We start from the raw sequence: 22,984 nt of genomic DNA, 5'->3' as shown, positions 1-22,984 counted from the left end.
GCAAGAGCAGCTGATGGAAGCTGGGATTGGAAGTCAGTGATAGGTCAGGGGTCAGGTTACAGGTAAGGTTTAGAGGTTCTGAGTTCTTGGTTGGGTGGCTCCATGTTGTAGCCCATAGTCTAGAGGTCAGGGGTTAGGCGTCTTAGCTGGGGGTCCGGGACTGGAGTCCGGGATCTGGGGTAGTGCTCACTGGGCTCCTGGTCTGGCAGGGCTTGAGTATGATCGAGGTCAGTGGTCAAGATTGGGTTCAGGGTCAGGGTCAGAGTAAGGGTCAGGGTCGTGGGGAAAAGGCTCGGTGTTGTAGATGGAGCCCATCCAGGGGCCGAGCAGGATCAGAAGTCAGGGGTCAGGCAGCGGGGTCTGCATCGGGGTAGGAGTTAGTGTCAGGGGCCCCGAGGTCCGCACTCACTGGGCTCCTGGTCAGGCGGCTCGATGTTGTAGCCATAGCCCAGCAGCGTGCGCACGGCCTGGCAGAGGCTATCCCGGTTGCTGCGCTTGGTGGCCTCGTCCAGCAGGCGGTAGGGCACCAGGCGAGGGTTGCGGCGTGCTGGGATGTCCTGCACAGCACTGTAGCTCCAGCCCTGGGCCACGCGGTCTCGTGCCCACACGTTGTGCCCATTCTCTGCCAGCCGGTCCACCAACGTCATCTGTGCGGGTGTCAGCCGCACGTGGCTCAGGTCCAGTGGCGCCGGCTTGTACCCATTGCTCATCATGTACCTGTGTGCGTGGCAGAGCTTGGTGAGATGAGACCCCTCACCCCTGCCTCTGGGCTCTGCACAATGGGGTCCCTGACTTCCCACCCTTGCTCCCAGGGTCCTGTGATCCTGAGCTCTGAGTTTTGGGATTTCTGACCTTTGATCTCTTGACATCGGGGTTCCATGACTCCCCTGAATGAGCTTTGAGATACTTGGCCTCTGAACGCAGGATCCTGTGGCCTTAGCAAGGGCTTCGCTTCACTGACCTCTGGCCTCTCTGACCCCTGCATTGTGATTTGGGGAGCCTCATCTTCAACCCTGGAACTCTGACCTCTCACCTCTAACTCTGAGGTTTCTTACCTCTGACCTCAGAACCCTATCACTTCAAATTCCTGGCTTTGGAGTCCTTGACCTCTGAACCCTGGCCTCTATCCTCAGGACCTCTGATCTCTCACCTACAATTTTAGGGTCTCTTACTTATGACTCCTAACAACTTCTCACCTCTTTCTATTGACCACCCCTGCCTCTGACTTGGAGATATTACCTCTGTTCCCTCCTTTTCCCTGATTCTATGGCAGACTCTGACCTTAGGTCCCGACTCACACCCACTCTCCCTCTGGAACTCCCAACTCTGCAATCCTGACACCTCCCCAGGACACTCACCACTGACTCCAGAGCCCTGACTCTTGAAGGTCCTATGACCTTTACCCTAACCTGTGGCCCCTTTGTCTCTGACTTCAGCCTCTCTAGAAGACCTCCTCAACCGCCCAGGCCTCACCACGTCATCCCCAGCCTCCCACTCTCTCCCCCAGATGGGACCCGGGCCACCACACTCACGTCTTGGGGAGTTTGGTCTTCTTCAGGTTGTCCTCCGCCTTCTCATCCGCCATGCCCACATGGCAGCCCAGTGCCAGCAAAGTCCTGGCGTGCGGAGGACAGGGTCAGCCCACACATCCTCCTGGCCCCTGGCCTCCTCTCCCCAAGCCCGACTCCCCTCCTCCCCCGGCCCTTGCTGGCCCTCCGCGTCTCTTGCTCTGGCTTTCTGGGTGTCTGTCCCCATCTCTCTGTCTCGTTCTCTGTCCCTCTGACTCCTGTCTCTCTCTGCTTCTTTGTCTCTGTATCTCTTCGACTATGTCCATCTTTTCCTGTCCGCTTCTTTCCCCGATTCCGCGTCTCTCTCTTTCTCTTACTGACCGGCTCTCTTTACGCCTCTGTCGCCCTTTCTTGCCCTCTGTCAGTCTCTGCCTCACGATCCCTGTTTCTCCTTGCCCTCCTCCTCACCAGAGGTCAGGCCCAGGCCTAGGCCCCTGCTCCCCGGTACCCGCCTCACTTGAGCGTCTCGCCCGACATCTGCAGGTTGTAATTCCTCTCAGGCTCTGGTAGGCTGTGGAAGTCCACAAGACACGGGTGCAGCCTCTTATTGTCATCCCGAACCTGGAGAAACCCCAATGTCAACTCCTCAGGGTCCCCTTCCCTCCCCCCAACATGCCCAGCCTGTGACCCCTGACCTCCTGCCCTTAGTTCTGCCACAGGAAACCCAAGAGTCCCTTCCCCCAACCACGGGCCCCTCCCTGCTCATCCCCCCCAACAGCAAGGCTGACGCCCTCATGCCGCAGGCAGTCCCTCACCGGGCCGTAGGTCCAGCCCTGCTCAATGCGAGTCAGCGCCCAGAGTTCATGGATGTTCTCTGCCAGCTTCCCCCGAATGCCCTCCAGATGGGGAGGCAGGACAATCTGGGGGCAAGGCAGGGAACGTTTGTGAGGCCCCTGTGGTCCTTCCAGGCTGCACCATGACCCCTCTTCCCAAGAACATGTACAAGCCCTGGACAGTCCCCCACACCTTTCCCGCTATTCTGAGTCCTGCTCCTCATCACCTGACCCTGACCCCAGGGTTGACATCCAGCTGAGTAAGGACTTAGAATTACAGAATTAAGGAATTATCTGGGAACGGGACTATCTCCCTGCTGTGGACTGCTTGCTCCATGAGGACAGGGCCTGGGGTTGCCTCAGTCTCTACCACTTTCCCAGCCCTGCCTAGCCCAGAGCCAGGCCCAGAGGAGATCCTCCAGAAGTGGTTGCAGAATGAATGGATGAGTCTCTTTCCTTCTTTGTACAGTGAGGATCTGAACAACACTGACCTCATAAGGATTCAGTGACATAACCTAGATAAACTACTAAACCTTACATGGTTTAGGTAAAAGCCTGGCACACAGTAGGTGACTAATAAATATTAACGTCATTAGTGTTCTTCAGACAAGAGATAATCATGGTTCAAAACAGGGCGGGCCATGAGGAGGAGAGGAGGCAGGGAGGGATGTCCAGGAGGCCAAGTGGACAGCCCATGAGGCTGACAAGCTGGGGGGAGTGGGAGGGAGACATCCAGAAGGAGGCCCACCTTCTGGCCTGGCTACAGGGGGATGGGAAGTTCCCCCTGAAATAATATCACTACTGCTACAGATAACAGTAACTGCTGAGTACGATTTACTCAGGACTGCCTCACCAGGAAGCCCTTGCGGGGCAGGCAGTACCTGGACAGTGTCCACAGGGCAGGGCACAAAGTCGGTGTGTGAGAGGCAACGGCTGGGGCCCACCAGGTGGGGCCCCCGAGGCCCCTCCCGCCGATACTCTTTGATGGGCTCCAGATGAAGTCGCTCTCGAGGGAGCACAGCCTCGTGGCATGGAGCATAGCCAGGTGGAGGGAGGAACTTGAATTCGCCATGGCGGCCACCAAGGAGGAACCGCACCCTGAGTGGGAGAGAGGGGTCACTGGCGGGGCAGATTACAGGGAGAATCCGTGCTCAGTGGGGGTAAGGGAGCAATCCTAGGATCAATGGCAAGTTCTGGGAAAGATCACTGGGCAGTCATGGAGTCATGGAGGTCATTTAGGGTCAAAAGGGAAAGTATAACATCAAAGAGAATGTCTGAGGTCAATAAGAATCATTGAAGAATCAAAAAAGGAAAGTGTGGAGTCATTCGGGAGTTAATGCAGGGTCATGGGAAGGTCCACTGGAAGAGACCCTGGCTTAACAGAGTATTTGGGGATATTGGGAGGTTTTTGGGAGACCAAGAAGGTCATTTGGAAATCACTAAGAATCTGATGTAATGGTGAGGTAACCCTAATTACCACTGGGGAGCCCCTCACAGAGCTTGGGGTCATCGGGAAAAAACTGAGTTACTGAGAGGTCTTTGAAATAATTGGGGCCATTGAGGGATTATGGTCACTGGAGGATTATGGAGAAATTGGAAGATCACTGGGAGATGTCGGGGTCACCGAGAAGTTAAGAGCATAGAGTCATTGGGAGAGTCCAAGATCATTGGGGGGTCACTGGGAGGGTTCAGTGTCACTGGAAGACAGCTGTCAGATTCTGGAGTCATTTGGCAGTCATTGGAATGGCACAGAGTCATTGGGAGAGCCTGACATCATTTGGGAAATAACTGGGAGAGTCTGGGGCTATTACATCATTATGCAATTTGGGGGAACACTTGAAGGTCACTGGAAGGATATGGGGTTGGGAAGAAGCTGAGGTCATTGGAAGGGTCTGGGTCACTGGAAGGACATTAAAGTGTTTGGGACAATGTAAAGGTCACTGGGACCTTCATATAAGGATCTGACCCTTCAGTCCCGAGGCTCTGGGATCCTGGCTTTATAGGAGGCCGTGTTGTGACTACGGAAGCTGTCTTGGAACAGTCCCAGGTCTGAGTCTTGGCAAGGGGGCAAGGGCAAGTCCTCACTTGACACCAGCCGAGAAGCTGACGACAGGGAAGAAGAGCCCATCCAGGTTGAAGGCCTCAAAGACGCCCTGCACGGGACAGCCATTGATGCGGAAGGAGATGGATGGCACACTGAGGTCCAGGCAGCAGCTGACCACATCCTCTGGGGCCAGGAGGTGCTGCCCTGGGGAATTCACCAGGCGTGCCACATGTCCTGCACCAGAGTCACCAGGGAAGGGTCAGAAGTCAGAGGTCTCGAGACCTCATTGGTCAGAGACCAATGGTCTCAAGAGACAAGAAGCAGATATTAGAGGATCCTGTGGGATCTAGATCTTGGCAACCCTAAGGTCAAGTGTTCCCATGGAGGGTCCTGGAGCTCTGAGATTATCGGGGAGGTCAAGGTTCCCCTGAGGTTAGGATCCTGAGACCTATAGCGTCAGAGATTAAAGTCCTCCTGGAGTTAGAATTCTGGAATCTTTGGGGTCAGAAGTCAAAGATCAGAGGTCATAAAAATCTGGGAAGTTTTCTAGGATCTCCAGGGCCAGAGATCATACATCTCCTGGGGTCAGAGTTCTGGAGGCTATGAGGAAATGGGTTAGGGCCAAGATTCTGGAAGCTTTAGGTCTTGGGAAATTAGGACTAAGGGGTCAAAAGTTGGTCTATTCTGGGGATCAGGATCCCAACGACCCCAAGATGTGTGGTGAGAAACTTGGAAACTCTGGGGCAGATAGTGAGGGATGAGAGCCCCCTGGAAGGGTCCAGGTACCTGTCCAGAGGTGCAGCCCGTCAAAGCCGTAGGAATAGAGGTCATCGCCGACCCCATTGCCGCCCCAGCCCTCGCCACCCCCTGGGTAAGGGCTGTAGCCCTCAGTGAGGGCCCAGCCCACCCGCAGGTGGGTGGCCTGAGCTGTCAGGAATGGAGCCACCTCGTCCACCATCACCTCAAAGTACCATTTGCCATACTGCGTGGTGCTCTCTGCTCGGCCCACGAAGATGTTGGGGCGGATGCTGCAGGAGAGACGGGACAGGACAGGGAGTGAGGGAGAGATTGAGAGCAGAGCCAGGTTGTTGCAGGGGTGGAGGTGAGAAAGGGAGAGGTTCTGAGATCTGTGGTCAGGGTGAGGTCAGGCTGGGGTCAGAGGTTAGGGGCCAGACCTGGTGACATAGTTGATGAGGTTTGTCTGCAACAGAAGCTCACGACCAGGGAGCAAGTTCTCAGTAATGAGATCTTGGTTGGAGCGCACGGCCACGCCGTTGCACACACACAGGGAACACAGCACATCTAGCACCTGGAAGTCAAGGTCAGAGGTCAGGTGGTGAGAGCACCAGGGCAGGGAGATCATGGAAGGTCTACAGTGGGAAGCCAGATGTTAAGGATGATGTGCCAGGACAGGAGATGGAGATTTTGACTGTAAGGAGGTAGCGAACGTGGGAGATCAGGGCTCACAGAGGAAGGTAAAGGGTCACAGAGTAAGGTCAGGCTGGGGGGGTGGCCCACAGGAGCTGGGATAAGGCATCAGCAGTGTAAGGAAGGAGAGACTGGAGTAAGAGGTGAGGGGTCAGACGGAGGAGGGAAAGAAAATTGTTGGTTAGGGAGAGTATGGGAGTCAAGAGAAGATTTTAGATCAGCAGCGGCTGGCTGCACACTCCTGTCTTCAGGGACCAGCTGGATAATGTACACATGGGAGCTGGTTAGAAATCATGGGTCAGGAACAGGTAGGACCTGTGGCGAACTGGAGAGTGTAAACAGGGCCACCTAAACACTACAAAATTAGGTATTTTTAAAAATATTTCAGAGATCCAATGAAGCACATCTGTGGCCCAGAATCTACTGAAGAACTGTCAGTTTGAGACCCTTGTGTTGAGATGGAAGCGTGTGCAGAGCAGTCCAAGATGGGGCAAGGGAAGTGAGGGAAGTGGAGAATCCCAGGGCATGGGGAAAGGTCAGGGTTCAGATTTCAGGGGATGAGAGGCCAGGGGGAGGGGCCAACCTTGTGGTTCCTCCCATGCTTGTCCAGGAGAGAGATGATGGACTTGATGTGGTTCTCTTGGATGATGTTCAGCACCTCAGGACTCTCAATCAGGACACAGTACAGCACCTCCAGGATCCCTGCGCAGATGGCAGAGTGACAGGTGAGGAGACCACGGCCCTCCCCTGCCCCAGCCCCTGTCCCCTCCCCCTGGGTTCTCCTACCAGAGGAGGCCTCCAGCCGATCCAGCTTGCTGACCAGCCAGTCCAAATTGGTAGAGAAAAGGGCACAGTTGGTACGATTGCCACGGATCAGGGAGGCTGAGGGTGGAAAGAGGGGTCAGATCCAATGGGACTGAGAACCTGGGGGGGGGGGCTCTAGGGGACATCAGGCCTGGGCCCCTTACCCAGGAGTTCATAGAGCAGGTTCACAATCTCTTTCCAAGACTCGGCTGCCTCCTCCCCTGCAAATTCGGCAAAGTGGGCAGCAGTGGTGTAGACATTTAGGCGGTCAATGCAGTTCAGGACCAAGGAGAGCATCCCCTGGGGTGGGGAAAACAGGGTGGGTCACTGCGGGTGTCCCAGGCCCTCCCTTCCTTGCTTTTCTTGGATTTGTAAATTCATCTGACTTCCACAACCAGTGATTATGTCCCCAGATCCAATGCCCTTAGCTCCATGTTCCCCTCCACTCCCATCACCCTCCTCTCCTCCTCAGCTCCCCACATCTGTCCCTGTCCTCTCTGCTGCTGTCCCCAACATAATACGTCCTTATTAACATCAGGACTGACTTTGTGCTTTTCCTTCCTGAAGTTGTCTTTCCATCCCACCCACTTTCAAGCACCCCACTCGGGTCCTGTGTGACCCAGCTCACTCTCCACGCCAACCATCAGAGAGATTTTTTTGCATTTTACATGTTCATCTTTGTCTTCTTTTATCGTGAATTATAACAGACATACAGAAAGGCATATAAAACATATACAGTCAGTTCTTGTTATTCGTGCTAATTAGGTTCTTTAAAATCACCACGAACAGTTAGCAAATACTGAACCAAACAGGGAGTTTCGCTGAGTCACAACATTTTTGTCAGACAATCAATACATCCTCTTGCTTTATATGTGTGTCTGTTTAAAGACACTGGTTTAGGGCGCCTAGGTGGCTCACTTGGTTGGGCGACTGCCTTCGGCTCAGGTCATGATCCTGGAGTCCCTGGATCGAGTCCCGTGTCGGGCTCCCTGCTCAGCGGGGAGTCTGCTTCTCCCTCTGACCCTCCCCCCTCTCATGCTGTCTCTCTCTATCTCATTCTCTCTCTCAAATAAAGAAATAAAAAATCTTTAAAAAATAAAAAAAAATAAAGACACTGGTTTAATACATATTGTTGTGTATGGGTGGCTGGGTGGCTCAGTCGTTAAGCATCTGCCTTCGGCTCAGGTCATGATCCCGGGGTCCTGGGATCAAACCCCACATCGGGCTCCCAGCTCAGCGGGAAGCCTGCTTCTCCCTCTCCCACCCCCCCTGCTTGTGTTCCCTCTCTCGCTGTGTCTCTATCAAATAAATAAATAAATAAATAAAATATTTTAAAAAAGTCACGGCCAACAGCACTATAACTCATGCCTAAATGAAGCTTATCTAACATCTTCTCTGTAAGGCACATCACAGTATCTTGCACTCAGGAACACTAGGCAGCCCCCCAGCACTAAACCTGGGGGCCACTTGAAACGGTGAAATCAACAACAACAAAAAAACACCACAGGGTAGACGGCTGTTATCTCATCTCTCTGAGCTTCAGTGACCCATCTGTAATATGGGAATTAAAACTCCCATGGGGTTATCAGGAGGATGTCATGTATATAGCACCCTTAGCACATAAGAAAGCCTAAATTCAAGGTAATAATAACCACTAACACTTATATAGCACCCGCTCTGTGCTAGCACCAGGCTTGGCATATACTAATTCCACTCCGTAAGTAAGTTTTGTTATTGTTACTGTTACTATTATCATTTCTGGATCAGATTGGGAGTCCCTGGAGGGGAGGAGGGCCAGGTCCTTAGCATTTAAGTGAACATGCTCCCCCAACACCCTGTGGAGCCATCAGACCTTCAGACCTTTGTCCAGTCCCCTCTTCCCACCCGGCTCGGTCCCCCTCACTCAGACCCGGTGCTGAACGGAGGCCCCTCCACATGTCTTCCCTTCGTGCTCTCGAAACACACGGACCCTCAGCCCCTGACTGCAACTGAGGACCCTCCCTGCACTGAGGTCACTGATGCTCAAAGAGCCACCTCTGGCCCTGCCCCTACCCCCATGCCCCACTCTGGTTCGGTCCCCCCAACCGCAGGCCGAGCCCCCACAGACACAGCCTCCTGACTCCCACTGCCTCATCCACTGACTTCTTCCTGTCCTGACAGCCTCCACAGGCCAAGCCTCTCTGCACAAGGCTTCACTTAGGCCCCGCCCCCCCTCCCCCGGGTGAAGGAACAAGGCCTGCCCCGCCCCTGCGCTCTGGTTGCGTCTCGCTCTCCGCCCCTGCTCTGCCAAACGCCCTGCCCCTCCCTCAAGGCTCCGCCCACCAACTCAAGGCCCCACCCCCTCACTTGTCCCCCGCGGCCTGCGACCCGCCCCGCAGGCTCTCAGACCACTACGTACTTCCCCGGTCCCTCAGGCTCCGCCCCGCCCGGCGCCGCGGCCCCGCCCCTCCCTCAGCCTCCGCCCGCCCGCGTCCACGGGCCCCGCCCCCCGCCGCGGCCTCACCTCCTCCTGGAAGAGGCTCTGGCGGTTGCGCAGGCTGCGCAGTTTGCTCTGCTTCTCCTCGTGCTGCAGCTCCTCGGAGGGCGGCTCGAAGTAGCCGATGAGGTCCTGGAGGCTCAGGATGACACCCTCAATGGGCAGCGCTGTGCCAGCTGGCGGCCCCGAGCCCCGCGGCTTCCCGCTGAAGCTGTCCAGGCCCCTGTGGGGACGGCGCACTCGTCAGCAATGAGCCCCGAGCGCTATCCTGCGGCGCTCGCGAGTCCTACCCCCAGGCCCCCGGAGAACTCTCACGGACACTCCTGTTTCACAGAGGGGGAGACTGAGACTGACATTGGCCTGAGGTCACACAGTGGCCAAGGACAGGGCCAAGACAGGGACTCACGCCTGTGTAAGCACAGGTCGTGGAAGCAGGTGTTAGGCTGGGGAGCTCCAGGATCAAGTGTCTGGGTGTCAGCAGTGATCAGGGATGTGAGGTCAAAATCATGGTTATCAAGGTCAGATTAGGGGTCAACGTATAGAAGTCAGAGGCTTAAGAGGTTAGGGATCCTGTGTATGTTAGGGGTGTGGAAGTCGGCAGAGATTAAAGCGGTCAGGTGTTTGTCCACCAGGAGCTTGGGGGTCAAGGTGGGGCCTGGCACCGGGGGGCAGAGTGGGCAGGTGGCTCACTTGATGAATTGGTTGTACAGGCCAGCAGTGCTGTAAATCATGCGGGCAGCCTGGGACTCCTCCTGCTGGCAGCGGGTCAGTGACAATGTGTCGTCCATGTGGCCTTCCTGGTGCAGCATGGCCTGGCAGTGGGAGGACAGAGAGGTGAGGAGTGGGCCGGGCCACCAAGGGCGACGCCCGCAGACCTCCATCGAGACTAGCCCCAGAGCTGCCCCCTGTCCTCCACTGAGTCTCTCTGCAGGACACCGCCTTGTATCCCTCTTCACCCGACTCTTCCTCTTCCATTCTCTCCCCCACCCCCTGCCGCCGCCTCTCCTCTGTCTCAGTCTCTGTCTTTCTCTGTCTCTGTCTCTTCCTTTCTCTCTGTCTGTATCCCCCTCTGACTCTGTGTTTGCCTCTCTCTTACTGTCTTGTCTATCTCCAGGCAAGACCCTCTCCACCTGTTCCTACTACTGACTTAACATTCTCCCACCAGAAAGCTCTAATGGCACCCCCTAACTTAACATGTCCCAGACTGAGTGCCTGACCACCTTTCCGTAAGATGAGACCATCTCGGCTTCCAGCTTTCACCTGAGCCGACCTCCCCAGGGCCCCATCCAGTCCCACTGGCTGTGAATACCACCGCTGCTGACAGCTCCCACAGTTCCCCTTGGGCCCGTCTCTACATCCTCCCATCAGGTAACCGACTACAAGCCTCGTTTCTGCAAATGGGTGTCTCCCTACTTTTCCAATTCATTCACTCTTTATCCAGGGGCTCTGTTCTAGACCCTGGTTCCCTGTCATCCTGAGCGGACACTTGACTGTCCCCGACTCAGTTAATGGCACTTCCATCCTTCCAGTTGCTCAGGGCAAAAATCATGGCATCATCCTCAACCCCTGTCCCTCTCACCTCGATATCCAGTCTGTCAGAAAATCCTGTTGGCTCCACTCTCACAGTACAACCAGAATCTGCCACCTTCCCTACTCCACAGTCCCCACCCTGGTCCTGCCACTGTTTTGTCCCACCTGACCATGGCAGCAGTCACCTCCCTGGACTCCCTACTCCAGCTCTGCTCCTCACCCCCACCCTACAAGCAGCTAAGGAACCACGTGAACCTGAGTCAGGTCACCTCACTGGCCTGCTCAAAACGCTCTTGGGGCTCCCTCTCACTAAGGGTAAAAGCTGGGACCCTCCCCATGGCCCACAAGGCCCCATATGATTGGCTCGCATCTCTTCTCTGTCCTTCCAAGACTCATCCCTCAATCTCTGTGCTCCAGCCAACCTGGATCTTCTTTCTGGTACTGCAACAAACCAATCTCATTCCAACCTCAGGGCCTTTGCACATGCTGTGCCCTCGGTCCAGGGTGGCTATGTACTTCATTAAAGGCAGTTTATTCACCATGTCTCACCTACTTTTCCACACACACATCCAGAACAACTGGGGTACTCAATAATTTGCCGAATGTTATTCTTGGTCTTTTTGTCACTGTCTCTGTCTCTCTCTGTCTTTTCCATCTCTCCTTCTCTGTCTTTGTCTTTCTCTGTTTTTCTGTTTCCATATCTCTTTTTTTTTAAGATTTATTCATTTATTTGAGAGAGAGAGTGTGCACACAGAGGGAGAGGGAGAAGCAGACTCCCTGCTGAGCAGGGAGCCTGAAGCAGGTCTTGATCCCAGGACCCTGGGATCATGACCTGAGCCAAAGGCAGACGCTTAGCCAACTGAACCACGTATGCGTCCCTGTTTCCATGTCTTTTTGTCTCTGCCTTTCTCTGTCTCTGTATCTCTCTCCTTCTCCACCTCTCTCTCCCTCTGTCTATCCCTCTTTCTTCTTTCCTGTCTCTCTCAATCTCAGTTTCTCTCTCAGTCCTGCCCTCGAACTCCCAAAGGCTCAAGCACGACCACCACCCAGTCCCCTTCCTGCCCCCCCTGCCGACACCCCCACCCCTTCCCCTCGCCAGGCACCTACCTTCTTCTTGAGCACACCAAGCCGCAGGGCCTTGGGGTCTGGGGCGGCATAGGTGAGCCACAGGCCCGAGGCTACGTGCTGCACGAAGCACAGTGACTCCCCATACTTGATCTCAGGGGGACCCATGCCATCCACATCCCTCTTGGGGGCCATATCCAGCTTCTCCTGCAGGGGCAGGGGACAGAGGTCAGCCTCCTCTGCCTGTGCATTTAATCAGGGAGCCCCCGCCCAAGAGCCTGTGGAGTGGGGGCTGGGGCAGATTCGGGGCTCCAAGTGAGGGAGGGCACCCTGACCCCACCGACCTTGGAGATGCGGAAGCAGAAGGAGGTGGCCTTGGTGTGGGCCTTGCTTGCATCAACCACCACCAGGCCCTGGTCCTCGGTGAGCGCCAGGTACCGCCCCGTGGTGACATGCCGGATACGGAGTGGCTGGCCCCAGCGCAGGTGGCTTCCACTCCAGCTGCGAAGGGTGGGGGCGCTGAGGGTCAGAGGACTCCCCCAGCCCTCCCATGGACACCACAGTCTTGGTCCAAACCTCATCAAGCCCCCAGTCTTCCTGCGGGGGGGTGGGTGGGGCATCTCCTCACAGTTTTACTGGGGACCCCCAATCTCTCCCTCGGGAATGCCCACTCTCCCCTAAGTCCTTTTCCTCCAGGATTCGAGGACCCTGAAGACCCTCCTCACCTTCTCGGGCTCCTCAGATTTTCCCTCACAACACTCCAGTTTCCTTCTCAGATCTTCAAGACCCTCTCTCCCCTCCCAGGCCCCCCAGGAGCTCTCAGCCCCAAACCCCCCACCTGATTCTCAGCGGCTCCAGTCTCCAGAGGGAGCGGGCGTGGGTGCACACAGCTCCCCCCTCGTAGTGGACAAGTCTGGGGGCACGAGAGAGAGTGAGGTCAGGGGTTCAGTCACCAGCCCCCCAGAATGTGATCCCCAGCCCCGCCCACAGGGTGCTCTCCCCCCGGACTACCTCTGTGCTCCCCCCTCCTGCCCCAACACCCCAGGGCCTCTTGTCCCCAGCCCAGACCTGCGCTGGTCCTCACTGTCAGCGGGGGAAATGGTCAGACATTCATCCATGTGTCCGTGAAAAAGGCGGAGGACGTGGCCCCCGGTCACATAGCCTGTTGAGGAGCAAGGGAAAGAGGTCACTGCGGGGCTGGAGCCCTGGAGGGGCCTGGGAGCCGAAGTGGAGTCTAAGGGTCCTGCTTTTCCCCTGTGGGAGGCTGGGGCTGGGTTTGGGGGGTCTGCAGTTAGAGATCTGAGTTTCAGGACCCCAAGTGGCAGTCTGAGATTTGGGCTAAGTTTGAGGCCTGAAGTGGGGGTATGAGATTTAGGGTCTAAGGTGGGGAATCTAAGTTTGGGGGTCTGAGTGTACAGGGCTGAGGTTGGGGGGTTTGTGGGCCTCAGTTTGGATTTTTGAGGTTGGAGTCAGAGGTTTTGAGTCTAATGTTCTCAGATACTGGGCTCTGAGTTCCAAGGCTTGATTTGGGGTCTGGGGTCAGAGGTGTGACGGTTGAGTCTGAGGCTAGGGTATGGACTTTGAGTGTTGATTTTGGAGGTCCGAGGCTGGTATCTGAGGTTTAGGGTCTGAAGTTAGATCTGAGCTTTGGAGTCAGAAGCTGGTGCGTTTGAGATTAAGGCCTGAGTTTCAGGATCTGTGGTCTGAGTCTCAGCTTGGGTGTGAGGTTTGGGTGTGAGAGTTGGGGTCAAAGTTTTGGGGTCATGCTGTGGGGTCCTAACATGAGGGTCTGAATTTGGAAGATGATTTTAGATATCTGAGGTTAAAACTTGGAAGTCTGAGGTCAGTTGACTGAGGTTTGGGGTCTGAATTAGAGGTCTTGGTTTGAGTATTTGGGTATCTGGGTTTGAATTTGGGGGTCTGAGTGTTGGGAGCTGTGGTCTCCATCTGTGCTTGTCATCTGAGCCTTGGGCGTCTGAGGGATAAGCTCCAAATGTGATATTTTCAGCTTTGGATCTGGGTTTAAGGGTCTGACTGACCTCCAGTGCCTGAGTTTGGCATATGAGCTTTGGGGTCTGGATTTGGGTGGCTGATACTGAGTTTGGGGTTTGGGGTCTGAGCTCCAGTGTTCTGGATTTGGGGTCAGTTGGACATCTAAGTATGTCATAATTTGGAGATCTAGGTTTGGGGTCCGAGGTTCCAAGGCTCAGTATGGACATGTTTGAGGGCCAATGTGGGAAGGCTGTTTTGGGGGTCTTAATCTAGGGGCATGAGGTATGGGATCCTCACCCTCTTCGCAGCCAGAGCAGATGGGGTTCATGTTCCACAGTGTCTGCATGAAGGAGGCATCAACCTGGAGCTCCCCACTGGCCGTGGACAGGTGCTGGGTGCAGCCAAGATGTGGCAGTGAGAGACGATGGTGGGGTGAGCAATAGTTCCAGAGTCAGAGGCCAGAAACCAAAGGTGGAAGCCGGGAAAGCAGCAGACAGGAGACAGAAAATCAGAAAGCACAGATCAGGAAACCAAGATCCAACTGGGGCATGGGGCACCAAAGGCCAGAAGTGGATGCCAGAGGTCAGGAAACTTGGAATCGGGAGTCAGGACGTGGGGGCCAGAGAGCCCACAAACGGAGGATGAGGAGATGGGCAGTCCCGGAGGGCCCCCCAGCCCTGGGGCAGCAGTAGCTGGACTGGGGGTGGGATTGCTCACCAGGTAGCGCTCTGAGGAGACACTAACGAGGATCAGGTCATCCCCAACGCGGACCTTCTCTCCCTCCGACCTCTGCTTGGAGGCCGGGTGCATCGTCCACCAACAGGCCTCTCCTGGGGTGGGGGGCGAGCTGTCAGAATGAGAGCTACCCAGAATGCCCTTCCCCAAGGGCTTCCCAGCCATGGAGCCTCCCCAGCCCTCTGTCCCAAATTCTCCTATCATCTCCTATTACCTACTCTTTGCCTCACGTCCTCCATTCCTGCCCTCAGGCCCTCTGCCTAGGGTTCCCCCATGCTGGCCCAAGTTGCCCTTGTCCCCCGCATCCCTGACCCCCCAGTCCTGCACCTCCTGCACCCCGGCCCCTGCCTGCAGTCTCCCCATCCCCACCCTCCCCACTCCAGGACCGCACCTGTGGCATCTTCCTGCAGTCCCACGTCGAAGGCCAGTTTGTCAGTCATGGAGCGGGAGGTGGTTAGGCAGCTCAAGTACTAGGGTTGTAGAGGGGAGTCAGCCTCCTCCAGGCGGGCCCTGAGTCCCCTGCCCCTGCCCATGCGCCCTCGCTCTGGCACTCACCATGCCGCTGTGTGTGTGCCGGAGCAGGATGGCATGGCCGTACAGGAGTGTCCTGTGGCCCCCGCCCTGGGACGACTGCAGTGGGGAGGACGGGGGAGGGGGGCACAGAGTGAGTACAGAACCCCCCAAGGCATCTGGCCTGTCCCAGGTGGCAATATGCTCCCCATAAAATACCATGCTCAGGCCTGGACACAAGGAAGCCTTAGCTCAGACCCTCAACAGATTCTTTGCCTCAGTTGCCCCATTCATGGAAGTAGAGGCTGTGTCTCTGAGAAGCCTGTGGATAGGACATTTTATATTTCCCAAAGCCCACTCTGTCCTCGCTGCCCCCTTCATCTTGTGAACCAGGCCCCAAAGTCCTTCAGGGAGTCTAACCCCTGTTCCAGTTGCCTGGGGACTCCCAGGGAAGCCCCAATACCTCATATACCATGGGCCTTGGCCCCTTTTGCTGTAACCTGTCCTAACACAGCTGAGCTGCAGCCAGTATGCACCAGTGTAGTCCTACCAGTCGTTAAATCTTCGAACCTGCCCACAGGGACCCACCCTGTGCTGCCACACACCACCCCCCCCCCAAGCACAAGGAGACTCTGCCCCTCCTGGGGGGAGGGCGTCACCCGGTCTCTCGATGGCATCATGCCTCCCATCCTGGCTCTCACATGCCCATGCTCTGAGGGGGCCATGTGATGGGGCCCCATGATCACATGGAGTAGAGTGGAGGGAACCCACACTTGGGACAGGGGGAGGCAAGAGGGGAAGTCCCATGCAGAGAAGAGCTGGGATCAGGGTTGGAGGAAAGGGTGGGAAAGAGGAGAAAGGAGCAGGCGGGGGCACGGGGGGCTCAGAAGCCCCCACGCCCTTCCTTCCTTCCTGCCTGGCCTGTGTGGGCTCCACAGCCCCTGACAACTGGGGTGGGGGAGGCCCCCAGCCCCTGTGTGCAGGATGTGTGCCCAGGAGGCGGGCCTGGGGTCAGGAGAGGTGGGAAGAACAAGGTGACACCCAAGGCCAGACCTACCCACTTATCCAAATTGAGGGCCTGTGGGGGGCAGGGCGGAGAGAGGAAGAAGAGCAGATGGTGAACAAGCCCCAGGTCTTCCCACCCCGCCCTGGCCCTGCCCCCACCTGGGCCAGGAGCCTCACCTCCACGCCAGCCTCCACGGTGTTGGCCAGCATTTCCTGCAGGGCTCGGACCGACAGGGACTGCTCCAGGACGAAGCAACAGATGGCCAGATCGGGGGGCACATTCTGGGGGTGGGAAGATGTGAGGGGGGGCCTGAAGGCCCCTGAGCGCTGGTCTAAATACCCACACCCCTTACAGACCCAGACCTGACCCCAACCCCCCAAGAAGCCACTGCGCTCTGCCTCCCCTTCAGATACCCCGAATCCATACCAACGTCACAGGAAACATGCCTCCTCCCTCAAACACCTAAACCCCACCCGAACCTCACAGAAGCTTCCATACCACCCTCCCCGCCTGAGTACCCCACAGCCCACCTAACGTCAGAGTGAGCCTCAGCCCCCTCCTGCACCTGCTCCAACGCCATGCCTTCCCCTGCAGATAACCCAAACCTCTGCGACCCCCCATGAAGCCCCACCCCTGCAATCACCATCAGATAGCCCCAATTCCTGCCTCCTCCCTCAGACACTGAACACTGCTTCCAAATCACAGCAGGGTCCAACCTTGTGCCTTCCTCCTCAGTCTCCCACCCAGTCACCTCAGACTCTGGAGCATCCTCCCCCTTGGACCCAAGACTCTCTGACTCCCTCAGACCCTCGGCCTCCTCCACCATCTGACTCCACGTCCCCTCCCTTTCCCAGCCCCCAGGTCACCTCCACTCTCAGACCCTGAGTCCACCTCACCCTCAGACCTGGGATCCCTCCACTCCCAGCTTCTAACTCCCTCCCCAGTCAGCAAGCCCCCACCCCGCTAGCATCCCCCAATCCTGCAGGCCCTTTTGCTTTGGATCCAAGGCCCTCTGCCCCCTTAAACAGCTGCCTCCTGAGACTCCCGAGCCTCTGCCCCTTCCTCCACAGACCTCCACCCCTACCTACCTCAGACCTCTAGCCCCCTTCTTTTCAACTCCCCACTTTCTCTCCCATCAGCAGCCGCCTCCAGATCCCCTCTTCTTTGAACTCAAGACCTTCCATCCCCTCAGACTCCCCGCCTCCCCAGGTCCCCTGCTCTCCCTTCTCAGACCTCCACTCCCACCTGCCTCGGACCTCCAGCCCCCTTTCCTTCTTAGCCCCTCTCTGTTTGCTCTCCCGTCAGCACCCCCTCTTCAGACCCAGACCCCTCTTCTTTGGACCCTAGACTCTGCCCCTTCAGACTCCCCACACACTCCCACACTGACCTGGGCATTGCTGGTGGGCTCTAGGAAGCAGAGGCGGTTGCCAAAGCCCTCAGCGGCCAGGCAGAGCTTGAGCTGCTCCTTGAGCACGGTGGCGCTGCACTGAAGGACCACTTCGTCGTCCTGTGTGCAGACCACGGGGTCAGGGCTCCCGCAGACACTGCAGACCATCATCCCACCCGTCTCCTCACGGAAGAGATAATATGGGCTCACAGTGTGTCACGTGGGGGCCCATGCTGAGGGCTCCACACACTTCTAACATCCCATGAGACAGAAACTAGAGTCATCCCCATCTTCAAATGGGGAACCTGAGGCTCAAGGAGGGGGCATAGCTTGTCCAAGGCCACACAGCTGCTAAGGGGAGGAGCTGGGATTTGAACCCCAGTCCCACTGGCTCCAGTGGGCTCGGCAAGGTGAGCCACGGAGGTGGAAACTATAAACCCCCAATTTCAATGACTTTTAAGCTCAGCCTTCTCTAATTTCTCTTTTGTGTATTGTTTCGTTAATAGCTATCAATTAAGGAGTGCTTATTTTCTTTTTCTTTTTTTTTTAAGATTTTATTTATTTATTTGACAGAGACAGCGAGAGAGAGAGAGAGAGAGAGAGAGAGAGAGAGAGAGAGAACACAAGCAGGAGGAGTGGGAGAGGGAGAAGCAGGCTTCCCGCCGAGCAGGGAGCCCGATGTGGGGCTCGATCCCAGGACCCTGGGATCATGACCTGAGCTGAAGGCAGACCATTAACGACTGAGCCACCCAGGCGTCCCTTTTTCTTTCTTTTTTTTTTTAATTTAAGTAGGCTCCACACCGGGCAGGGAGCCCAACGCGGGGCTCAAACACGATCCTAAGATCAAGACCTGAACTGATACCAAGAGTCACCCCAAGGAGTGCTTTCTAATGACACCTGAATGCAATGCCAGGGCCCAGGCTGGATCCTGGACAGGCCACAAGGGACCCCTTCCTGGTGACTGCTGGTGAAAGCCAGACCAGGACCGTGACAGATAATGGCATCAGAGAAATGCTACATTTCCTGACGTTGATGACTGTCCTGTGGTTTTGTAAGAGACTGCCCTTGTTCCTTTGGAAACAGACACTGAAGTGTTTTAGGACTTAAGTATCAAGTCCACAGCTTACCCTCAAACAGCTGAGGGGGGAAATGTGCACAGAGGGAGGGCGGGGGAGAGAGATAAAGCAAATGTGCCAAATCTTAACAAGTGGGGGAAATGACTTACGGCCACGTGGGAGTTCGTCGAAGTAACCTTGCAACTCTGCTCTAAGCTGGAAATGATTTCAAGGTTATAAGCTAAAGTTTTAAGTGAAATAGAGTGTTTTCTATGTGCTGGGTCCCATTCCAAGAACTTAACACGTATGAACTCACTACTGAATCCTCTGATGTAAGTTCTATGATGTGAACCTGTGGAAACTGAGACCCAGAGAGGTCGAGTAACCTGCTTGAGGTCACACAGCTGTCCTGCAGCTGAGCTGGGATTTGATCCCCATGCCGTGGCTCTATATGCCACACTCTTAGAACACTAGACCACCTCTTCATACATTAGTAAAGTAGCCCATATCTACAGTTATAACTAATATACATGTGCATGGGGGAATGCCCAACACTTTGACATCAGTCAGAAGTGATAGAGACCCCAGCTCTTAACCATTGAGTAAAGTAGTGGTTATTTCCTTCCACAGCTGAGAAAACAGGCTCAAGGAAGTTTGGTATCCTGCCTGAGGTCCCACGGCCTCCAGCCCCTCCATCCAGCATATCACACAAACTCACTCCAGTCCCGGGCTCCCGGGCACACGGGCAGCCTCCCATCAGCTGCTCAGCCAGGGAGGAAGGAGAGGTCTGATCTGCCCTGTAACCTCCAACCCCGACCTCCCAGCACACTCTGGGCACTTGTGTGTTCAGAGGGCTAGACAGCTTACATGTATTAAGCACTTACTCTCTGCCCGGCTTTACACTCAGGGCTTTACGTTCCTTCAGCGGATAGCTATTGGGTGGCGGCTACAGCCAGGCTCTGATTTAGGCACCGGATATAGAGCAGCAAATAAAGCAGACAAAGTCCCTGTCCTCATGGGGCTGCCATCCTCGTTGGGGACACACTCAATACGCAAAGGGATAGGTTCATTATTTTCACGTCAGTGACCAGTGTTATGAAACAACCCAGGCTGATGTAATAGAGTGGCTTTGGGGGTAGGGATGACATCAGTGAGGGGGTGAAGCGGCAGCCTCTCCAAGGAGGTGACATTTGAGCTGCACCTTGTCCGACTAACAAGAAGGGGATCCGGCCGGCTCATCTCTGGGAGAAGAACGTTCTGGAAGCCGGGCAGGCTGTGCCGAGGCCTGTGGCCAGAGGGAACCAACGTGGGTGCTGAGGAATAGCAGAAGGCAGTGGCAGAAGGAGTGAGAAAGCGGAAGGAGATGAGCTCAGAGAGAGTTTGCAGGGAGCCCATTGAATCCTTATGGTACCTATTTTTGCCCCCATTTTCCAGATTAGGAAACTGAGGCTCAGAGAGAAAACTTCATATCACTTGCCCAAAGTTAGGAAGCAAGCAAATGGCAAACCAGGATATCAACCAGAGACTGGAGGCCTAATCACTACATCAAGATCCTCTAACTTCCTCCTGCAGCAGCATGAACGGAGGTGGCCTGGTTACAAATGCAGGTCCCTTGCTGCCTTAGTTTCCCACCCAACACCAAGGGCATGACTCAGTGGCTCTGGGGTAAGGGAATCTGGACCATTACCAGCATCCAGGAGGCTCTGACGTGGGCCATGCTTTGAGCAACCCCAGCCTAGGCAGGGCTAGAGGTCACCACCCATCAAACGGAAATGAATTCATTTTGGGTGGGGGGAGCATGGCCACCATGCTTAAAAACTGAAATGAAGTAGAGCAGAACATAGCAACTTGCCCCCCCCCCCGTTCTAAGGGCTCCCTACATTTTATGAAACCTGTTTCCAGGAAAAAATAGATTTTGTGTGAATGCACCCAATTTGTCTATAATCGCACGAATTGGGAGGCGACCCAAATGTCCATCAGCAGGTGAACTGAGAAACAAATTGTGGCACATTGACACAGTGCGGTACCACTCGGCAACAAAAAGAAACTCTTGACACATGCTATGTGGATAAATGTCAAAAATAGGCTGAGCAAAGGAAGCAAGGCAAAGGAGCATATACTATATATGAAACCCTCAAAGTGCCTAGTGGAAACCAGTGACATACAGCAGACAGACAGGGTGAGTGCTGCAAAGAGCAAGGGAGAACTTTCTGGGGTAAAGGAAATGTTCTATGTCTTGCTTATGATGGTGGTTTCATGCATGTGCAAAGTTTTTCGAAACGCACTGAACTAGGACGCCTAAAATGGGTACAATGTATTGCATGTCAATTATACCTCAATAAAGTTTGGGTTTAAAAATAATATATGTGTGTATTTGCATGCACTGGGTTGCAAGATAAAATGTATTTCTGACAGGTGGGATGAGGTCCAAAAAGTGTGAGAAAAATACCACACCATCTCCAATAAAGTGCAGGAAAACAGACCTAGTCTGGGGCCAAGAGATGCCAGGGCCAGAGCTGTAGACCCCAGCACAGGTTAACCTGGCAAATCTGAGGTCAGTTCTCCTCTTGTGAAAGCAGGAGGGCTGGGTCCCAGGGGCATCCAGAGATGACACTTTCTGGCCTTGACCTTGGGCAAATGACTCTACCACTCAGGCCTTGGTTTCCCTCAAATCTCCCAGGGAGATAAAGATAGGGCCCTACCTCAGAAGATAGGGCAGGCAAGGATATAATTAGATGTCTCGGGAGACCGAGGCCCTGGGCATGGGGCCTGACGTAGAGCGGCTGCTCAAGGCTAATACCATGGCCATGGTCTTATTAGGGCCGGGGAGGAGGGGAGAGCCCAACCCATGGTGTCTGCTAAGGGGCTGGAGCTGGGGCAAGAGTCTAGGGTGAAGCTAGGCCTCCTCCTGTGGCTGAATGACCAGCTGTCCCTATCCTTCACTATCAGCCCCAGCTGTTTGTTCCTCCCTCCCAAGAAACCGGACCCAGCACACCAGGGTCCTATTCTGGGGCCCTGGAATGCTGTGTCAGCATTTCCCAGGGCCTGGGAGGAGGAGGGGAGGGGCTATCGCAGGGTCAGCAGACCTGGCCCAGAAGAGAGAACATCCCCTCCTATACACTCAGCCACTGGCAGGGAACAGTGGGAAGGACTCTGAGATGGGCAGCCCCTCCCCCCCACACCCTCTCCCTGTCCCCTGCCCAGGCCCCAGAAAAGCTGGCTATTCTGGGAGGGACACCTGTTGTTCCAATTCTCATCCCTGCCCCCCAGTAGGGGATCAGAGATGCCAGGAGAGACAGAGCTAGGGAGGCAGAACAAAACGCAGAAGGCCTAAAGCCAAAGAACAAAGACAGAGACAGGGAGAGACAGAGATGGAGAGACAGCAAGACAGAGATAACCCAAAGAGATGGCTAGGGAGAGACACTACCCAGAGACCTTTAGCAGCCATATTTGGCCCTCCTACCCAAAAGAGGGGAGGGATGAAAGAAGACCCAGAACCTGAGGGTCCCCTCAGGAGACCCTCAAGGGCTGGAAATTCAAAGAAGTTAGGTCCTCCAGACCACCCCAGCCCCGTTCCCAAAATTTAAATTAGGTCAGAATCTGGAGCAAAAGAGAATTAGGTTAGGTGGTGTGTGGGGGCGGGGGGCAGGGAGAACAGCTAAATTAAGCTCAGGAATTAGAACCACCTTCCCCAAGTGCCGGCTTCCAGGGTGGTGGGAGGGGGGTGCTCCTTCAGCTAACCCCTCTTCTCTGGGACAAATAGCAAATGTCAGAAGGGGAGGGTGGCCGAAATCCCCCTTCCCATTCTGCAGTCCCAAAGTCTTCTAATTCTCTATGGTGAGAAAGGTGAGCGAGACTGAGAGACAAAAAAGGAGAAAGATAGAGTGACAGTGACCCAAAGGGACAGAGGAATAGACCCTGAGACTCAAAGACCAACAGGGATCAGTACAGAGACATCCGGAGACAAGGAGACACTCAGAGGGACCCGAGAGATAGCCCCAGAGACCCCCTAACACAGAGATACGCACCGTGCGCAGAAACTGGACCTCATCCTCACCCTCTCCTCCGTCACCCATGATGTCGAGGCCCGAGGGGCGCGGGCTGAGGTCGGGGAATAGGAGGAGGGGGCTGCAGGCTGGGCGGGTGGGCTGGGGTCGGAGACCTCTGGGGCACCCGGGAGGTAGATGGAACTGCGAGGAGGATTCGCGTGCTGGACAGAGGTGGAAGGAGGTCCCCGCCCCCCCCCCGGTTCCCATTGGGCCAGGACGTCCAAGGCCACGCCCCCTAACCGGAGCCCCACCCTCAGACCCCAAACCTTGGCCGGAGGTACGGGTAGGTGGCGTGGGAGGTTGTAGGGGGAGCGTCTGGAAGGTAGCTGCCCCCTCTGCACCTCCAGGGTAAGGAAGCCCATTTCACAGAGAGCAAACTGAGGCTCTGAGCTGGGAAGCCTGTGCTTGATGCCATACAGTGGAGCTGGGATGCCCATCAAGGTCTCCCGAATTTAAAAAGCACCATACTTAGTGATTAAAAGCAAGGACTCTGAGCCAGATAGTCTGGATCTGAATCCCAGGCTTGCCACTCCCTATGTGTCCTTGGACAAGTCACATCCCC

At 55.5% G+C, this 22,984-nt stretch overlaps 1 protein-coding gene across 1 annotated transcript in view; it reads right to left on the bottom strand.

The window, feature by feature from the left end:
- The window catches only part of RYR1 (ryanodine receptor 1), a 107,375-nt gene extending 84,860 nt beyond the window's left edge, over positions 1 to 22,515 (bottom strand). The window contains 25 exon segments of the mRNA XM_027617543.2: positions 410 to 717; positions 1,533 to 1,616; positions 2,026 to 2,129; positions 2,324 to 2,428; positions 3,223 to 3,439; positions 4,427 to 4,619; positions 5,172 to 5,413; positions 5,561 to 5,694; positions 6,397 to 6,515; positions 6,600 to 6,695; positions 6,782 to 6,917; positions 9,121 to 9,316; positions 9,784 to 9,905; positions 11,731 to 11,895; positions 12,033 to 12,189; positions 12,527 to 12,601; positions 12,757 to 12,850; positions 13,978 to 14,071; positions 14,398 to 14,510; positions 14,807 to 14,885; positions 14,971 to 15,045; positions 15,983 to 16,003; positions 16,108 to 16,212; positions 17,319 to 17,438; positions 22,402 to 22,515. Of these exon segments, the coding sequence (XP_027473344.1) occupies positions 410 to 717; positions 1,533 to 1,616; positions 2,026 to 2,129; positions 2,324 to 2,428; positions 3,223 to 3,439; positions 4,427 to 4,619; positions 5,172 to 5,413; positions 5,561 to 5,694; positions 6,397 to 6,515; positions 6,600 to 6,695; positions 6,782 to 6,917; positions 9,121 to 9,316; positions 9,784 to 9,905; positions 11,731 to 11,895; positions 12,033 to 12,189; positions 12,527 to 12,601; positions 12,757 to 12,850; positions 13,978 to 14,071; positions 14,398 to 14,510; positions 14,807 to 14,885; positions 14,971 to 15,045; positions 15,983 to 16,003; positions 16,108 to 16,212; positions 17,319 to 17,438; positions 22,402 to 22,449 (3,202 nt within the window). The 5' untranslated portion in view covers positions 22,450 to 22,515.
- Between the last annotated feature and the right edge of the window lie 469 nt (positions 22,516 to 22,984).

Source organism: Zalophus californianus, chromosome 17, assembly GCF_009762305.2.
Source record: "Zalophus californianus isolate mZalCal1 chromosome 17, mZalCal1.pri.v2, whole genome shotgun sequence".
Taxonomy (NCBI): Eukaryota; Metazoa; Chordata; class Mammalia; order Carnivora; family Otariidae; genus Zalophus; species Zalophus californianus.
This window is presented reverse-complemented; position numbering and strand designations above follow the sequence as displayed.